The sequence below is a fragment of the Morus notabilis genome, unplaced genomic scaffold, assembly GCF_000414095.1.
Source record: "Morus notabilis unplaced genomic scaffold, ASM41409v2 Scaffold100, whole genome shotgun sequence".
Lineage (NCBI taxonomy): Eukaryota > Viridiplantae > Streptophyta > Magnoliopsida > Rosales > Moraceae > Morus > Morus notabilis.
Window position 1 is genome coordinate 756846 of NW_010361820.1, and position 18711 is coordinate 775556.

Here is an 18711-nt window from a genome sequence, read left to right on the forward strand (position 1 = left end):
GGGGTCTAATGAAACAAGTTTATTGAATTTTTTTTTTTTTTTTTTTTGGTTAATTTCATAATAGTTGTTGAAGTTACCTTAAATCCCATTTTTGTCTCTGATTTTTAATACATTCTACAGTTTAGTCACTAAAATTTTATTTTGTTTCAACTTTGATTCTTCTATTAGCTAAGTGTTATTTAACAGAAATTGTGAAAATTAGGAACCAAATTTAGAAGCTTCTAAAGTTTAGGGACTAAAAGAATACAAAGAACAAAAATTAATTTCCACAAATGGTCCCTAAATTTTTTTTTTTTCAATTTTAATTCCTAATTTACACATATTCCGTCAAATTTTTAACACATAGTAAACAAATGATCAAAATTGAAATAGAATAAAACTTCAGGAAGCAACTGTGAAACGTTTTAAAAGTCAGAGATAAAAAAAAAAATTGAGAATAAACTTCAGAAACCATGTGTGGAATTACTTTGTTTTTTTTCCTGTGTTCACCTAGGACTTTACCATATATGCAATTCATTGAAAGCAACTCACAGACGCACTAAACACCATTTGAGTGGAAGTTTATTGAAGTTAGTTATTATAGATATACTCTGTCTTTAACATTTTTCCTTGAAATTATAAGTTCATTTTGAATGAAAATTGATATTTGGTAAGTTTTTTTTTTTTTTTTTTTTTCCCTAACCTCTTATACTTTTGAGAAGTAATGGATCATAATTTCTTCATTAAAACTAGGTGTTTAATTTGAATACATTGTGGTTGATTAAAATAGTGCTGAAATGTTATATCTATGCAGGATATGAAAGAGGAAATCGAAGTGGCTTGTTGGATGAATATTGGACGTTTTTGTTAGTACTCCGGGGAGGACATATGTGAAAATTACTAGTACTAGCTAGCGCAGGCATTGATTGGTGTGGCGTTTATTGTGTGATTATTGATTACAATATTATTATTGCGTTGTTTCTAGAACGAACGATAAGTACTAGATCTGTAAGGTGTATGTATATATATGTATGTATATATATATATATAGTGTTCATTCTTTTTTAGAACACTAATATTTTCTGTTTATTTCGTCAGATCTGTATTATTTTTTTAATCTAATTTAATTTTTAATTAGATTTAATACAAATCTAACTATTAATAAATAGAAAATGTTGGTATTTTTAAAAAGAGATAAAACAATCCTATATATAATGCATGTAAAAAGTATCACCAATATTATTCAACGCGAGGATTAATATCATTTAGTCAAATCGTCAGAGGCTACTTTAGCATTACTTACGATCTTTCCTGCGGGCTTCATGCCCATTGGAAGATTCTCAAAAAGCTACCAACTATAAAGCCATGTAGTTAATTGGTGTATTCTTCAGTTTGGACTAGTCCAAGTTTGGTATATAATTTTGCCTCATCGGTACACCTAATTCGACAATTGTTTTTTGTTTTGTTTTTTGTACTTATTAATGTCGTGTAGAACTATAATTATGAAAAGCATTAATTTCAAAAAGCAAAAAAAAAAAAAAAAAAAAAAAAAAAAAAAAAAAAAAACCTCAAGAAAAACATGTCTACATATCTGTAATCTGCAACTTTTGAAAAAAGAGCTGATAGCAGGTATATGCTTCCACCTCTTTACTTTTCTTTCATCAATTATATAACGTATCGTTGTATGAACGTGCGAGTTTTGGAGATCATTCCAAGCTTTTGGAACCTATTGTGTAAGTTGATCTCTCATTTTTCATCCACACCCCTAGCTACCCTCCTCTATAAAGGCATCACCTCTTTATTGTCAACTTCTTCAGGCAATTCCCCCATTGCTTCCTTTGTCACAAGTTCTACGGAATCATCAGTAACTTGGACATGAAATTCTTCCCCTGGTCCGTAGACTCTTTTTTTTGTTCGATCAGAATACAAAGCTTCATTGTTCATCTTGAGAGCTTCCCATTACTCATCTATAGGGAGAGTAGGTGCTATGTGACTTGGATATGCCGAGTCATCAAGCACTTGATCTGTTATCCCATTTTCTTGACCATTTGACATCTCATTTTATTATTTAGGGCTTTTTCATAGGTTTGAATAAAAAATTTGAAGTAAAATTTAAATTTTTGTGTGAAAAAGACGGTAGAATAAAAGTTGTATTGTGATTTAAATCTATGAAAACAACGGAGAATGTGTGGAATAATTAGTTTCTATTCATGTGACTAAGTTATTATATTTATATGACATGACAAATAATTATTGAAGAAGAGATAACCAAGAGAACGTGAAAATACAAACAACATATTTTTTAAAATTAGAAAATGTAATTTTTTCAAGATAAATTATTCAGTAGATCATATGTACCACGTCATTTTGAAGATGTGGTACACTCGGCCAATAAAAACTCAACATTTGGATGGTTACTGACACATTTGTTTCCTTTTCTCAGTAAATGACTTTATTTATTTATTTAAAAAAAAAGTAAAATTACATAACTGTATTTTAGTGGAGAAAGCTATTTTACTTTACTGATAGGAATTATGTTTCAACTATTGGATTAGTTTTTTAACGATTTGATTTACAATATGAACAATTTTTTATCGCATTCTGTAAATTTTTAATGCGGACATGTTCAAATTTAACCGTTAAAAACTAATCTAACGCGTAAAAACAACAGCTCCTATAAGTGAAGGAGCAAAATAGTCCTCCACCCTGTGTAATTATAGATAAAAATAAGTAGGAATATTGACACTAAATAGCTGGCCGATTATGGAGATATCACGTGCATCTCTCCATCAGCAGGAAAGGGACTTGAGCGCTGGATTTTTGAGCCAGTACTGCTGTGTGAACGCTTGAAAATCCATGGATTCTTTTATCTGTAATTAACAACACGGCAAACGATATCCATGCAGTCAAAAGGACAAAAGAATGGGGATTGACTTGACTTGTGGGGGTCATGGAGGACTCGAAAAGTAAGACTAAAGGAGTAAGCACGTAATCAATAAGCATACTAATATCTGCTTGGTTTGGATCTCTCCTTTGATGCTGCTTAAGGTTCCGTTTACTTTGCTGATTTGAGTTTAGAATTTGAGTTTTTCTACAGTAAAAAGTTCTCACAAACAATCACATATAACTTTTTTATTACAGTAAAAAATTCTCACATAAAGTCATATCTCAACTCAAATTCTAAACTCGAATCAGCGAAGTTAACGGAACCTACTCGCTTAGAACGTAAATAAGGCGGGGCAAATGAGGTTCCAACCCGCCTCACATTAAACGGTTCGCGATGCGGGGCAGGCGAGTCACCCCTAATCCGCTCCATTTGCATATTAAAAGAAATAATAATTAAAAAAGAAACTATGAGATTATAGAGAGAGAGAGTATTGTCGCTAAAACTTTTCGTGCGTGAATGTTCTGCATCAGGCTGTGGCGTCCACTTTTTCGTCACTAAATATCTTGCGTAGAGGAAAGAGTCGTCGCTAAATATTTGCCGTGAAAATTTGGCGGGAAAAATTATTTGTTGCCGTCTCTAAAAACCTTTTAGTGATGACACTTGTCGTAGTTAAAACATGTTTTTTTTTTTTTAAAAAAAAAAAAAAAACATATTGATAGAATATCAAAAATATCCTACCATAAGTACTCTTCAACAACCAGAGTCGAAAATGTCAACAATATTTGTTGGTTCCAGAAAAATAATCTGTCCAACTACCAAGCGATGACTGGTAGATTGTTAAAAGTATTCTATCAGAAAAATGAAAAATATTATATACCAAGCGATGACTGGTAATTGTTAAAAGTATTATATCAGAAAAATGAAAAATATTATAGTAGATTGTTAAAAAATTGTTAAAAGTTCTCTATCAGAAAAATGAAAAATATTATAGTAGATTGTTAAAGTACTCTATCAGAATACTTTCCAGTTACCGGTTGGTAATTTGTTTTTTTTTTATTTTTTAAATATTTATTGGAATATAAAAAATATCATACTATAAATACTCTTCAACAACCAGAATCGAAAATGTTTGACCATTTTGTTGGTTCTGAAAAAAAAAAAAAGAATCTCTGACTACCTGGCGATGACTGGAGTAGGATACGTTTTGGCCATTTTGTTGCTTTCAGAAAAATATTCTAATAGAACATAAAAATTGTTGATTAGAATACTCGCTGACGACCAGAACGACAGATGTTTGGCCTTTTTTGGCGAGAAGAAAAAAATAGGCGGGTAGGATTTTAAAAATATTCTACTAGAACATTTTTTTGTGAATCGAGTGGATAGATTTCAATTAAGCGACATAACTGTAAAAATGATACATTTTAGGGAAAATACACCATATAGAACTTTTCATTGCTCCTTTTGAAGGAAATAGCAACTTTTTAAAAATCTGAAAAATTATAGCACAACTTTCCTCTCTTAAAAGTACTTTCTATCACCTCGTTTATTTTACGGATTTAAGTTTTCAATTCGAGTTAAGATGTGACATTTTCTGAGAGTTTTTTACTGTAGCAGAAAATTTTGATGTGACATTTTCTAAAAAATTTTTAATGTAGAAACCGAAAACTGAAAACTCGAATTGGTGAAAGGAATGATGCCTATTTATTTTCAATTTTATTCTTTTTTTAAGTTTTATTGTATTCTTTTTTATACATATTTTTAAATATTATTTTAATTTTGTAATTTTATATTAAGAATTTTTTATGGTAATAAAATTAATAATAAGAATTGAAATCGGTGAAACGTTCAAATGAAACAGTTCTACAATCTCTCTCCAGACCCCATCTCTCTCTTCAGATTCCTTCTCTCTCTGTGTTTGGAGACTCCCTCTCTCTTTCTCATCTCTCTCCTTCGCGATCTCTCTCCCCTCTGCGATCATCTCTTGAGGATCGACGATAAATTCAGGGTCTCTCTCTCTTTGCGGCCTCCATCGCAGGTCGAACGCCACCGTCGTGCCGCCTGTCGCACCAACGTCGGACTCCACTGCGAACTCGAAGCTCGCCGTCACTATAAAGGTACAAATTGTCGCTCTGCTTCTACGGCGAACGTCGACATCCGAGGGGGGAGAGAGGCTTCGTCTCCGTCACAAGCACCATCTTCTCCGGTGGCGCTAACATTGCCGGCGATGCATCCCTTCGTTCGGCGTTCGCACAACTCCGATCTAGGGAGATTGTCGACGACACCCGGCAGCATTGAGGCCAAATCCGGAGCTGGTTCTCTAGTTTGCGAGTTTTTCAAATTTTCACTTGAGTTTTTGTTTTTTAGATTTGAGTTTGTGATGGAAATGATCGCTGACCGGATATTCGAGTTTACGGTATTTGTAAGTAAATATTGAGTGGGTTTGAAATTGAATTTTACTTATTTTTTAAAATATTTTTACAGGTTTTTTAAGGTAGGATGGTTTGTAAACCGTTTTTGTTTAGTAAATATTTTGAAAAAAAAAAAAAATAATGAGAATAATTTTTGTGAATAAATTAAAAAATGAATAAAATTTGTTTTTTTTTTATTTTTATTTTCTAATATTTATAAATAATGTTATAATATATTAATTAATAATTATAACTAAAATGATTTTATTTTTTTATTATATTTAAAACAATCTATTAAAAAACTAACCAAACGCAATTTCAGAATCAGTTTCAGAATAATTCTCAAAACAATCTCATTTTTATTTTTGTATTGAAAATAAAATTATTTTGAAAATGTTACCCACGTGTCCATTGTATTTACTTATTTTCGGCGACAGCTAGATTTTTGAGAAATATAATATTTATGGGTAAATACTATATTTATCGGTCACCAACGTCGACATCACATTTTTGATAAATATGGTATTTACAAATATTTTTGAGTAACCATAAATATCGTATTTACTAGTCTCCGGCGATAGGTGCCAACAGTCAGATGTTCATGAAATACAATATTTATGAGGTAAATAACATATGTACCGGTTGTCGGCGTCGATGTCGGATTATCAGGTAATATAATATTTACTGGTAAATACAGTATTAAATAGTTGCTAGTGTTGGCGGCTAAATTTTTAGATAAATGTGGTATTTGTGAGTAAATACAGGTAACAAGATAACTGATAAATACGATATTTAATGGTCCCTGAAGTTGGTGGCCAGATTTTTGTATAAATATAGTATTTAAGAGTAAATACTATATTTAGCAATAAATATGATATTTACCAGTCGTTAGTGCCGGTGACTGAATTTTAAAATTTTTAGATATTATTTACAAATAAATACGAGATTTACTAATAAATATGATATTTATTAATAAATATGATATTTAATGATCGCTATTTCACTCATTTTCTCTATCTTTTATGTGTTTCTTTCGATATTCTCCTTCTTCTTCTGGCTAATAGGGAGCCATGATGGGGCTTAAAATTGCATTGGGCTACCACTCACATAATCAGGAGAAATTTTAAAAAATACCCCTCCTTATTTTATTTCTATTTCTTAATATTAGCCTATATATTTCTTCCTTTTAGATTAAAAATATTTAAGGATAGAGTTTTTTAAAAGTGATAATTTTAGTAAGTTAGATACTTAATGTGATAGAATATGTAATTTTCTCCACAATTATAATCTAGGAAAATTATGGTATATAGCAAATTTGTGAAACTGTATTAAGTAAATAGTCAATTTTAAAACTATTTAAATTAAATAATAGTTTACTATATAAATAATTCATTTATAATTGGTAAAAAATAATTTACGTTATTTTTTTTACTAGTCATAAAAAGAAAATTTACATGCAAAATTTTATTTTCTGATTCTTGATAAAATATTTACGTTATAAACTCTATTTATTTAAAAGAGTTTTAAAATCTGCTGTCAATTATTTTCTAAAAATATGTTATTTCCTCTGAAAAGTTTTATGAGATATTTATTTTAAAAGTTTATCTCTAATTTTAAATTATAATTTTTAATTCTCTATAATATTTTTTTTAAAGTAATTTAAATTTTAAAAATTAAAATTATAAATTATGATTTTAAATTTATAAACTAAAATATTGCATGTCCCAAAACTCACAAGCCAAAAAAAAAAAAAAAAAAAAAAAGTATCCAAGGCCCCACCATGGACATGCAATCGGAGTAACGATGGACTCATCATCGTGCGTGCCGTGCCTAATAGATAAGAGCATTTTTTTCTCTCATTTAAAAAAAAAAAAAAATCTCTTCTCCTCTCCTCTCCGCAATTCTCAGTTTCTCAAAACCCAAAAACTCACAACTTTTTTCTCTCAGAATTTTCCTGCGACAATCCAGGTACTTAATTTTACTTGGCATAATCATTTTGTAATGAATTCGAAGAAGTCAATTTGATCGTCTAGAAACAACCAGATTATCTGAGATTTTCTTTTTGTTCCATTTTTACTCTCGGTTTTTTTGCCAAGATTTTTGTGTTGATTAATTTCGATACTCGATCGTAGTTAAGATGCAACAATCTAGGGTTTAGAAGGATTTGATCTTAATCACTTGAGTTTCGTGTTAGATTTGGGATCAATGAAAGGGGAAGTTCAGCTAGAGTCAGTGAGTTCGCAAGACCCAGGTGACTCGGACCCTTTGTTGCAGAACAAGGCCGATTCTTCACCAGGAAGCTCGACCGAGATTACGGTTGAAGACGTTGAGTCTGGTTCGGTTCCTTGTTGCCGCATTTGTCTTGAAAGTGACGCCGAGCCAGGTAAACCTCGTCTTCAGTATTCTTTTTTTTTTTTTTTTTTCAATTTATTATTTTTATGAGTTCTATGAAAAATATTGTTGAATTTGATGTGTTTGAAAGACATGTTCTTATAGGTTTTTGATTTTTTTCACGTAATTCTGCGATTTTTTTTTTGTGCATTTATACGTATATGTTGTCGGGATCTTTAAAGAGTTCCGTAAGTTTTGTGGAAGTTGAAGTTTTTGGTTATGACATGAAAAAGACGGGATTACCATGAGAATGTAGAATTGGCTATAGTTGGAAGTCACTTGGGCCTCGTTCACTTCGTTGATTCGAGTTTAAAATTTGAGTTGAGATGTGATTTTATGTGAGAGCTTTTTACTGTAGCAAAAAAGTTAGATGTGATTGTTTATGAGAGCTTTTTACTGTAGAAAAACTCGAATTCTAAACTCGAATCAGCGAAGTGAACGGGGCCTTGATCTTCCTAAACTTTTTCCTTTCTTTTCGTTAGGTGTCAACTGTCAAAAGATATCAAACCGCAAGTTAAAGGGTTGTTTTTTTTTTTTTTTTTTTCCATTTATTTTTTCAAATGAGGGGTTATATGTTAAAAGAGTTTATCATCGGTGACTCTCCAAATAATATACTTATATACTTTGATTTACCTCCCTTATGAGACCTTTCTCTCTTTTCTAAGTAAAAGGTTCTTTCTCTCGTTTGCCCTTTCTCATCTTCATTGTTAATTGTAGTCCTTGTTTTACAACCCATATACTCATTATACGTTGGAAACTGGATTTGTGTCCATTTTGTGGTCTAGACAATGTAATTTCTACTGGGCAGATGTCCATATTCTCAGCCTAAACCTCTGCTGTTAAATCTTATAGAGGACGAGTTGATTTCTCCTTGCATGTGCAAAGGCACTCAGCAGTTTGTTCATCGGGCGTGTCTTGATCATTGGCGTTCGGTTAAGGTACGTATTGTTGTTTTCAAATCTTATGAGTTATGATTAATGTGGTTGCTGCTATGTTATGGTAATTCATATTTGGCAATATACTTAGTGCTTTTTTGTATAGGAAGGATTCGCCTTCTCCCATTGCACAACTTGTAAAGCTCAATTTCACCTCCGAGTTGAATTGTTTGAGGACAACTCATGGCGTCAAGTAAAATTTCGACTATTTGTGGCAAGGGATGTTGTCCTTGTATTTTTGGCTATACAAACAGTAAGTTATTTATTGGTTAACTGGTTCGTGTGGGATCCCTCACGTTTACAATTCAAGCCATCCTTCTAGATTCTTGTGATGTTTGTTTCTGTTTTACACCCAAGTATGCTTCTTTTTCGATTTTAAGCTAATGTCTGCTGTTAAAGTGAGAAACTGTTAAATCATTCATTATTTCAATTTGTTCTCATCATGATTATTTTTAAGCTGCTCTTTTTTTTTTTTCTTTAATTTATATTTCCCTTTCTAGAAATAAGACATATATAATCCACAAATGTGACTGTTTTGAGACTAAAGGGAGACTCTAATGATTGATGTCTTATCAGAGAACTTCTTTAGTTCTTATTAGTTGGACTTTTTGCAATTTGTTTTGCATGTGAAGAGGAGACTCCCTGGAACATGTCATTTTCGGTTTTTAGATTTTTATTTTGATACGACAGAACAATGAAATGTTTGGCCGTTGAATGCGGTAGATGGTTAGTTGAGAGCTTGAATACTGTGTTTTTCACAACTCCACATTTATAGATTAAATAAATGTAGGAATGTCTTGATTGATTTGGTCTCTCCAGTCGTGATTTTTAGTCATCTCCTTTGGTATTTACTATTTCTTAATTTTTTCACCTTTCATTGCATCAACATCTCTTATGCCGTTCTCTTATTTGTGAATATGTATTTCCAATTCCAGGTAATTGCTGCAATGGCTGGCTTCGCGTATATCATGGACAAAGATGGAGCGTTCAGAAATTCCTTTAGTGGTTGGGATCGTATTCTATCAAAACATCCCGTACCATTTTATTACTGTATAGGTAAACTAATTTCTCCAATCAATTCTCTACATTTTTCTTTGGAAGTTCATGCCAGGCATCTTGTGTTCATAAGTAACTATTTAGAACTCATATACTTGCACCAGCATTCAAACAAGAATATAATTCATCCCTAGCAGGATGCAAATGTTTTATTGCAAAAGTTCATCTGTCTTCCTTTTCTGTTCACTTGTTTGACCTATCCATGCTGCATATTGCAAAAATTTTCAGATCAAAGCTATGAAATTGTAATTGTTACAAATTAGTCGTGTTTGAGCTTCTAATTAGTTATTTGCATTTTATTGTAATATTATTATGTTTGGTACTTTTATTTATTATTATGTTTGGCATTTTTTTTTTTTTGGAATTGGTCAAATTACATACAGAGTAGTTTAGATTTGCATCGGGCTTTAGTTGAGAAGTGGGTTCAGAATTGTATCTGAATGGGAAGGACATGCTAGTGATTTGAGTTCAAATGTTCACCTATATATTTGTTTAGAAATGAGAAGAAAACATGTTGTGAATTAGTCTGATATCTTGCTATCTTAGGGGTTTGGCATACTTGAAAAATCTTATCAATGGATGCCAAGATTCGCTTTTATGATTCTACGTGTATCCTTTTGTTTTTCTTAGGAGACATTTAGTTCATGGATTAGAACCATGTGATTAGAATCATTTTCGATTTACGTGTATTTTTTGTGAGAGAAAATACTGTAGCAAACCACGAACCATGATTCGAATCAGGGGACGAATCCCTCAACCAAACAACCTCTTAGTTACGGGATGAATTACATTTGGTATCAAGATGTGTTGTAATGGTATTGGATCAAATTTATGGCCGGATTAGGATGTGTTGTAATATCATTGCATTGAATATTAAGGGTATGTTTTAGCAAATTGTAAAGGAATGTAAGTAAAAGTTAATAGGATGGGAAAGGAAAGTAGAGTAATAAGAATGAGGATCAATGATTCCCTTTGTAGTGTTTTCTTATCTCTTTGATGGTGTAATGGAAACAACTCCATTGCCTTCTAGAGTTTACTAAACTTAAGAATAGTAATGCTAACTGTTATATCAAATTTTTTACAAGTTACAATTTGCATTCCACATTGACAATGTTGGAGCTCGAAGCTTAAGCTAGCTCTAGCTCTATCTCAGCTAGGTAAGGAGTATTAAATGATCTGACGAATACATCACCTTCAGCTTAAATGTCCACCATTTGAACTTGAGCTAGGTGAGCTGAGGTAGGCGAGCTGAAGTACGCGAGTTGAGGTAGGAGTAGGACCTGAGCTCCACAAGCTGAGGTAGAGGATCTGAGCTCGACGAGTTTTGTTGGGTATTGTAGATTTGCACGTTCGGGTTTAGTTGAGAAGTGGGGCCAGAATTACATCTAACAGATAGGATGTGCTACTGATTTATGGGTTTACCAATTTATATGTTGTGAAATGAGAAGAAAACGCGTGGGTATTTCTTTTATTGTATTCTATATAATTGAAACGCGTGGGTGAATTATTCTGACATTTTGATGTCTTGGAGGTTTGGGGTCTTTAAAAACCCTATCAATGAATGTTGAGGGTCTCTCGAATGAGTTTATATATGGATTCATAAAAGAAACACTTGATGCTAATGCCTTTCCACATTTATTGTACTAACTATATTATGATAACTTTATGCAATAGCAATGGGAGTATGAGTTTGCTTTCAATTCCTTGCACTGGGTATTTTGTTAACATTTTGTGCTATGTTGTGTGTTCATAACTATTCCCAGGGGTACTGGCCTTTTTTGTTCTGCTTGGATTTTTCGGGCTCATATTGCATTGTTCATCTCTCAATAGCAATGATCCACGGATGGCTGGCTGCCAAAACTGTTGTTATGGTTGGGGAATATTGGATTGCTTTCCTGCGTCTATGGAAGCATGCTTTGCCCTGGTTATTGTTTTTGTTGTGGTCTTTGCAATTCTTGGCATAGCATACGGTTTCCTTGCTGCCACGATGGCTATACAGAGGATTTGGCAGAGACATTACCACATCCTCACCAAGAGGGAGCTCACAAAGGTAAATATTTGAAGGCCCTTTTCGATTCTCCATAAATATCTCCCAATTACTATATTGTTTAGCTAGGTGAGCTTGGATTTGGTAGAACTCGCATTTTTTTTTTTGCATGGAACTTGCATTTAATGGTATGATCCTTTTCCTAAAAATTCTGCAGGAGTATATAGTGGAGGATCTTCATGGCTGTTATACCCCACCAAAGTTGGACCCAGAACACGAAGAGCGGCTGAAAATGCTTAAGCTTTTGTAATTATGTAAAAGGAGGTGAATTTCTGTCTCTTGAAAAGGGTTTTAAGTTTGTCGGCATACGGAAGGAAAAGAATTGCTGGGTAAATTTGTTCAAAGAAGTGGAGAGAGAAAAAAAAGTCTTTTTCTGTAATGCTCACCCAAAAAAAAAAAAAAAAAGAAATGTAAACCTAATCTTGCTTTTTTGACAGAAAGTAAAATCATCTGTGCAGTTTTTACTTTCTTAACTTATATATTATGTTTTGTGTTCCCAGCAATTGTTTTTACTTTCTTAACTTATATATTATGTATCCAGTGTATGGCATTTGTACATTTTCATATGTGCTGTTTGGATATTCTCGTCATAATAGCAGTGCTGTTTGGATATTCTCGTCATAATAGCAGTCTGGCGTTCGATCTTAGAGAACTATTCTGTCGGCTATGGTCATTGTAAAAATTGGATCATATGAAAAGGAAATGAAAACAATTTATACCCGCAGTCTCCTACTACGCGTGTCGAGAAACAGTACAACGAACAATTTGGTTTTACCTGTAAACTGAATCTGAATGATGCACTCGAGGGGAAACGGTCCACAAAACACCCAGAAAAGTGCAATGAACCCAAGGTGTTTAAATTTATTTGTAAAAAGTAAAAAATGGTTTGTACTTTGATCTGACATTTAAATTAAAAAAATAACAAGGGTTTCTAAACCAACCCTCCCTCTAACTTCTCATTGTTTGAACCCAAGATTTCTGCCACGCTGTTCCAACAATAATAATTTAAACCTTTCAACCAAACGAGACCGAAATGAATGCACAAACAAATTAACGTAACAACCACTGTTACTATAAAACACATACCAAGCTAAACTAAAATAGGAAAAAACAACCCCAACAATAATGACAAAACTTCTAACAGAGATAAGACCATTAATTCCTGAAACAACATGAAAAAGTCCGACACTAAATAGAGGAAGAAACACTATCGATATGTTATCGAACTAATGCAAATGCACCACATGCATGGCCTATTACAACCGCCCAACACTACACTATTAACGCCATCATATGCACCGACCAATAAAGACGCGACCTCAAGAGAGTAGAAATGATGGAGAAGCAACGCGCCTAGAACACCACCTAAAACAAAAACCCTAGCCCTAGTTTGTCCCCATTTTTGCTTTTGTGCCTCACAACAGTGAACATTGTCTCTATCACCATTCCGGTCTTATTGTTATGAGCTCGTGCACGAAAAATATAAGGTCGAAAACATGAAAATGCACTGAGAAGCGATGTCGAAACTCTGACCCCGATAAATAATATGACTCGATAATATTCTCTTTTCATATAAAAACTAGTTGTTTCTTCTTTTTCTTCTTCTTGTGCAAAGCTAAATATATGACCATTAACTATAAATAATAGTGAGGAAAACAAAGGATAAGTTGTATAAACATCCCCCTAATTATAGTCACTATTACACTTTGCTCCTTTGAACTTCGAAAAGTGGTATACAAACTACTCAAACTTTAACACATTATAAAAAAAATGATCTTTTTGCTACATTATGTCTATTTTATTACCTTAACTGACATTAAAGATTCTTCTTCTTGTGCAAAGCTAAATATATGACTCGATAACATTCTCTTTTCATATAAAAAACTAGTTGTTTCTTCTTTTTCTTCTTCTTGTGCAAAGCTAAATATATGACCATTAACTATAAATAATAGTGAGGAAAACAAAGGATAAGTTGTATAAACATCCCCCTAATTATAGTCACTATTACACTTTGCTCCTTTGAACTTCGAAAAGTGGTATACAAACTACTCAAACTTTAACACATTATAAAAAAAATGCTCTTTTTGCTACATTCTCTATTTTATTACCTTAACCGACATTAAAGATTTGACAACAAATAACATGTCCTTATTTTCTTGGTCATTTTCATGTCGCTTTTTAACTTCCCGAACGACAAGAAATATGAATAAACAACCTGAAGCTTTTTAGGAATAAATGACATGGTTTTATCAGTATTTTCTCATGGCCATGGCAACAAATTGTGACGACTTCTTTTTTTTTTTTTTTTTTTGTTGCTAATAAAAAAATGAATATTGATGAGATCTTGTTCGCTGTCTATTATTAGGGGCCCAACAATACAACAGAAAGTACCTAACCTAATTTTAGGCAAAAGATGAGTTTAATTTCACTCACACCATGAGAATTCCAACGTTGCACAGTGCATTGATTGAGCAGTGACCTCAAGGGGGAGCCCTACAGTATCTAACCTCGTTATAATCATTAAATTATTTTAGTAATAAGAAGAAATACACTAAATATTCCAGCCGGTATGAGCAAGCTGGCTAAAGTAGGGAAATGGTAGGTAAGAAATATTGCAGCTGGCATAGTTGTAGACATAACTTAATGGTAAATCTAAATAATTTCTTATATTGAGGTTAAAAGCTCGAATTCTCAGCCCCTAATTTTAATATATATCATTAGAATTGTAAGTTTGAATCGGGTTAAATGAACTGACTCCGAATAAATAATTTTTTTTTATCTAGTCAGTTCTAAAGACAATAGAAGGGGTTTTGCAATGGAAGAAACAGTCTTCAATCTCAGATTTAAAAGGGTTGGGTTCCCTTTTTTTTTATTTTTTTTTTATTTTTTTATTTCTTTGAGGCAAGGGGAACAACATTATAGAGAATACAAAAATGTGTATTAAAATTAAAACTGAATGACATTGAATTTCTTACTTGGCCACCATACACTCGTTCCAATTGGCTTTCGAGTAAGCTTTTTGTATTATTCTTTTCAAGTAACCTTGTTTGTACATTGGCATCACAATTTTTTTTTTTTTTTTAATGTAAAATTTCCTCTCTTGATCTTTCTGCCATCTCACATCTTTGAAGGAATTTGAGTTGAACAGAAGGATCAATCACCCAATTCCCCGACGAAAAAGAAAAACGAAAAGGTTAGTGCTAAAACCATTTTGAACCACAACTCGCCCCAACACTTGTGTACAAATTTGGCATGTGGCGCAAACTTGTGAAATGAAACAACTCCAAAGTAAATCCTACACAACCTAACCCGATGTATTGAATGAGTTCTCTTACGCTCCTTCAGTATGACAATTTTGGGTGTTAAGTCCGTCCTTATTTAAATCACCACCCACAAAAATCAGATGGTCACCATCTCTAATTACCTCTATATTGTCAATCTCAGCACCTTCTTTATTTACCACTTTAGTTGGCAAGAAACCAAATTTCTTGGCACCCAAATCAAGCAGGTCCTGAAATCTGTCAGGAAGCAAAACAAGCATCCCTTTAAGTTGACCCTTTTCAGGGCAACTAATTGTGACTCTAGCAGGGTTATTATTACTGCCATTATCCCTTGGACTTCTAGTCATACTAATAGAGAACAATGTGTCTTTCTCCCCTGTGTTAGCAGCTGACATTATGCCAAACAGTGAATTGTGGAAGTTATTGGTCCTGCGCCTTGGGCGGTTCCGCCCTGATGAGCCATCCGAGCCGGGAAATGAGCCTTCTTGAGACGCAGGCCGAATGGCAGGCTCGCTTGTGAACCTCCCAAGGAAACGAACCTTCTCGGGAATAACAATAATGGACTGAGTTTTGGGCTTGTCTTTGGACTGAAAAAGGGCTTGAATCTCTTCATGACCCTGTTGGTCAGCCAATGCTCTTGGGGTCCAGCCATCGATGTCTGGTTTGTCAATGTCAGCACCTTGATCTAAGAGGTGCTTGACTATCTCAATGTTGTCCTCAGAAACCGCCACGTGGAGGGCAGTGCTGCCATTGCTTTTCGGAGATGTTACATCACCCCCGTAGCGTGCTATCTCCTTGAGCAAGTTCAAGTTGTTTTGCTCTGCTGCAATGCACGCAAAATGCCCCACATCGCCCGAGTCTAAAACAGCACCATTGTCTAGCAGCAGCTTGGCGACCGTGTCATGGCCGCCTAATATCGCCTCCCATATTGGTACATTGCCATCAGAATCTGAGAAATTCAATACACAAAATTAGCAAATTTGCTAATAATAATAGTAACAATAATAAATTCATTAGTGGGACAGAATAATAAAATTCACTTATATGCTCTAGCGATGAGAAACTAGAAAGAGTTGACAAAGAGTTCTTAATGAGATTTGACAATGAAATGTGTATAGTGAAGTACTAGTTGCAAGAACATTATCCATAAACTTTAACAGATGACAAAAAGGTTTCTGCTTGCAAATAAGTTTATGAAGTCAACGAGTAGAGATAAACCCGATTGCTTTGACTTTGGCTTTCTTTGTTTAACTATAATTAGCAAGTTTCCAGCTGTGTTATTGGAACATATTAAATCGGAAACCCTTTCCATGCATGTCATTCTATATTACAGAAAAAAGATGGCCACAAGGTTATTCAAAAGAAAAACTAAAACCTCTACTACTATACTACCCCTGTTTTTAAATAGGGCGGAAATGACAGATCCCAAAAAAAAAAAAAAAAAAAAAAAAAAAGAGAAAAAACAAAAAAAAAAAAAAGGAGTCAACTTGCAAACTTAAATGGCAAAGCATGACATATTGGTTCATGCTTACATATTTTATTTCTACTTATGGAAAAGAAGCTTAAATTATTCATTATTGACACCGTCCAATATTAGTGTAAGTTATGAGGACGTGGGACTTGCACATGCATGACTATATATATATATATATATATGGTAATGAACTGTTTCATGTCAAATTAAATAAATAGAACCATTTGACTTAGAGAATTCTTTCCGACAAAAGAAAACGAAAACAAATATAAAGAATGTGGTATATGCTTGGATTTTCATGACATAAGGCAACAGCTTCCAATAAACAACTGTGCATCAAAATTATTGACCATTATCAAACTCTTCATTTCAAGTCTTATAGTTTTTTTAAGGGGATATATATAGGAGAGAGTGAGAGAGACTATAAAGACCAAATCAAAAGGCACAGAATTATATGTTAGATTTCTAGATAAGATTTCCAATTGACACAATAGCCCAAGTAGTGTCAAGGAAGTCAATCATATAAACTAAGTTCTCTTATGATTTCAGCAGCTCCGTATTAGTTATTTAAAATTTTGAACGGCGGTTGGATTGGTGAAGACTAGATCAATGCATCCAAATACTTTTAGCATTTGATTTGCGGGGTTGTTGACAAAAAAGGGACCATGTAAGCACTAACAGAAGGCAATTGTTTACCTTCAATTGTAGGCAAGAATTATGTAGTTTGAAAAAGACTATTACTATATAGTATATGATTACTTTATTTCCTTATCTAGTTAAGTACCGTAAACTGCAAGTTTCTTCCTTTAATAGCGATAAAGTATCCTCTTTTTATTCATTTTTTATTTTTTAATAAAAACTGACACAGAACACAAAAATTAGGTATGGCACAATTCAACTTGGAATGTAGTTCATCAACTTGATTTAACCATAGCTGGTCCCTCTCCAAATGATAGATTTAGTAAAGTCAAAAGAAGGGTACCTCTAGAATTAGGATCCGCACCATAGTCCAGAAGAAGAAGGACACAGTTCTCACTCCCTTTAGACGCTGCTATATGCTGATTTTACATGAAAAACAACAAATAAAGAAAAAAGTATCAAATGTTGAGTACTTAGCATAATTGTCCACATATTTTGATGTGATTGAACTAAAAATGTGCAAATTACATGCGCAAAATATGATTTCACTCGCATACCAGAGCTGTCCTTCCACTGTTGTCCGATTCATTTACGTCCAAACCCCTTTTCAGTAACTGATGCAACAACAAGTCATCTCCTCTCATTGCTGCAAAGCAAAGACTGAGAGGTAGGTCCATTCGACCACGAGCTAGCATGTTCTCTGTCTCCAACAAAACTCCCTCCATAATGGGGTCCTTAAGGTCCTTCAGATGCTGTTCCACCAACAAAGAAAAGACAAGGTATAAGTGTTGTTTTGTGTCAACTAGTATATGATCAAAATGAAGTTTCCCTTGATTTTGCAAAACTGCGGACCTTGCGTAACTGGATAAAATGGCTCATGAAATAAGACAGAAATTTCCCCAATGGATATAAATGAGACATATTAATTGAATCTACCGACCTGGAGAAGATTGTTCATGATTATGGTGCCATCTCCTACATTTGCTTGGACAATGTTCAAGAATGCGGTTCGGTTCAAGCGGAGTAGCTGACTCAATCGCTTGGTTCGAACAGTAAAGAGCTGTGGCCTGTAGCAAAGCACCCCAATCTCACCACATAGATCACCCGATTTTACCTCCCCTACGACCTGCAATTAGTTGAACCAATGTTAGTTACCACTGAAACCAGGATTAACACTCTAATCTCAGAGTATCATTTATAGAGACTTGCCTGTTCAACTCCATTTTTGAGAACTATTTGGTCCTGCAAAGTATTTCAAACGTTAGCTTCACTAGATCATCAGGAATATAAAGAGAGTTTACAGAAATGGAAACACTCCTGAGATTATTACCGCTGAACCGGTGACAAGTATGTAGAAATCTGTTGGTGCTTCATTCTGCAAAATTACATCTTCTTTTGGTGGAAAGTACTCAGCTTTCATCTCTGAGACCTTTAGATGCATATGGAAAAAAAAATTAAAGACTATGGAAAGAAGAAATTAGAATTGAGATAGCTTGAAGAATTACCAGCTGAAAAAGCAAGTCGTTTGAAACACCACGAAACAAGTAGACCTTGTCAACAAGAGCGTAAAAGAGGTAATGAGAAATGCTCGACCGGATGGCTTTAGGAAGAGCG

The 18711-nt window shown here is 33.5% G+C and overlaps 3 protein-coding genes across 3 annotated transcripts in view; 2 read left to right on the top strand and 1 right to left on the bottom strand.

The window, feature by feature from the left end:
* LOC21408324 (EG45-like domain containing protein) overlaps window positions 1–990 on the top strand; it is a 1856-nt gene extending 866 nt beyond the window's left edge. Inside the window, exon 3 of the mRNA XM_010100676.2 lies at window positions 794–990. Within this exon, the coding sequence (XP_010098978.2) occupies window positions 794–800 (7 nt within the window). The 3' untranslated portion in view covers window positions 801–990. The remainder of the gene's footprint in view (window positions 1–793) is intronic.
* A 6135-nt stretch (window positions 991–7125) lies between these two features.
* LOC21408325 lies at window positions 7126–12336 on the top strand. Its single transcript, XM_010100677.2, has 7 exons — window positions 7126–7242; window positions 7469–7657; window positions 8518–8603; window positions 8707–8853; window positions 9536–9656; window positions 11420–11706; window positions 11861–12336. The coding sequence occupies exons 2-7, from the start codon at window positions 7480–7482 to the stop codon at window positions 11951–11953; spliced, it is 912 nt and encodes a 303-aa protein (XP_010098979.1). The 5' UTR covers window positions 7126–7242; window positions 7469–7479; the 3' UTR covers window positions 11954–12336.
* Window positions 12337–14702: 2366 nt separating this feature from the next.
* LOC21408326 (potassium channel AKT1) overlaps window positions 14703–18711 on the bottom strand; it is a 6827-nt gene continuing 2818 nt past the window's right edge. The window contains 7 exon segments of the mRNA XM_024167341.1: window positions 14703–15933; window positions 17441–17516; window positions 17655–17849; window positions 18038–18223; window positions 18307–18339; window positions 18428–18526; window positions 18603–18711. The exon segment at window positions 18603–18711 is cut by the window's right edge and continues 2 nt beyond it. Of these exon segments, the coding sequence (XP_024023109.1) occupies window positions 15035–15933; window positions 17441–17516; window positions 17655–17849; window positions 18038–18223; window positions 18307–18339; window positions 18428–18526; window positions 18603–18711 (1597 nt within the window). The 3' untranslated portion in view covers window positions 14703–15034.

Coding starts and splice junctions, on each gene's coding strand:
- LOC21408325 (XM_010100677.2), top strand. CDS start 7,480: ATGAAAGGGGAAGTTCAGCTAGAGTCAGTGAGTTCGCAAGACCCAGGT. Junction 8,604..8,706: donor ATCATTGGCGTTCGGTTAAG/GTACGTATTGTT, acceptor TTTTTTGTATAG/GAAGGATTCGCCTTCTCCCA. Junction 11,707..11,860: donor CCAAGAGGGAGCTCACAAAG/GTAAATATTTGA, acceptor AAAATTCTGCAG/GAGTATATAGTGGAGGATCT.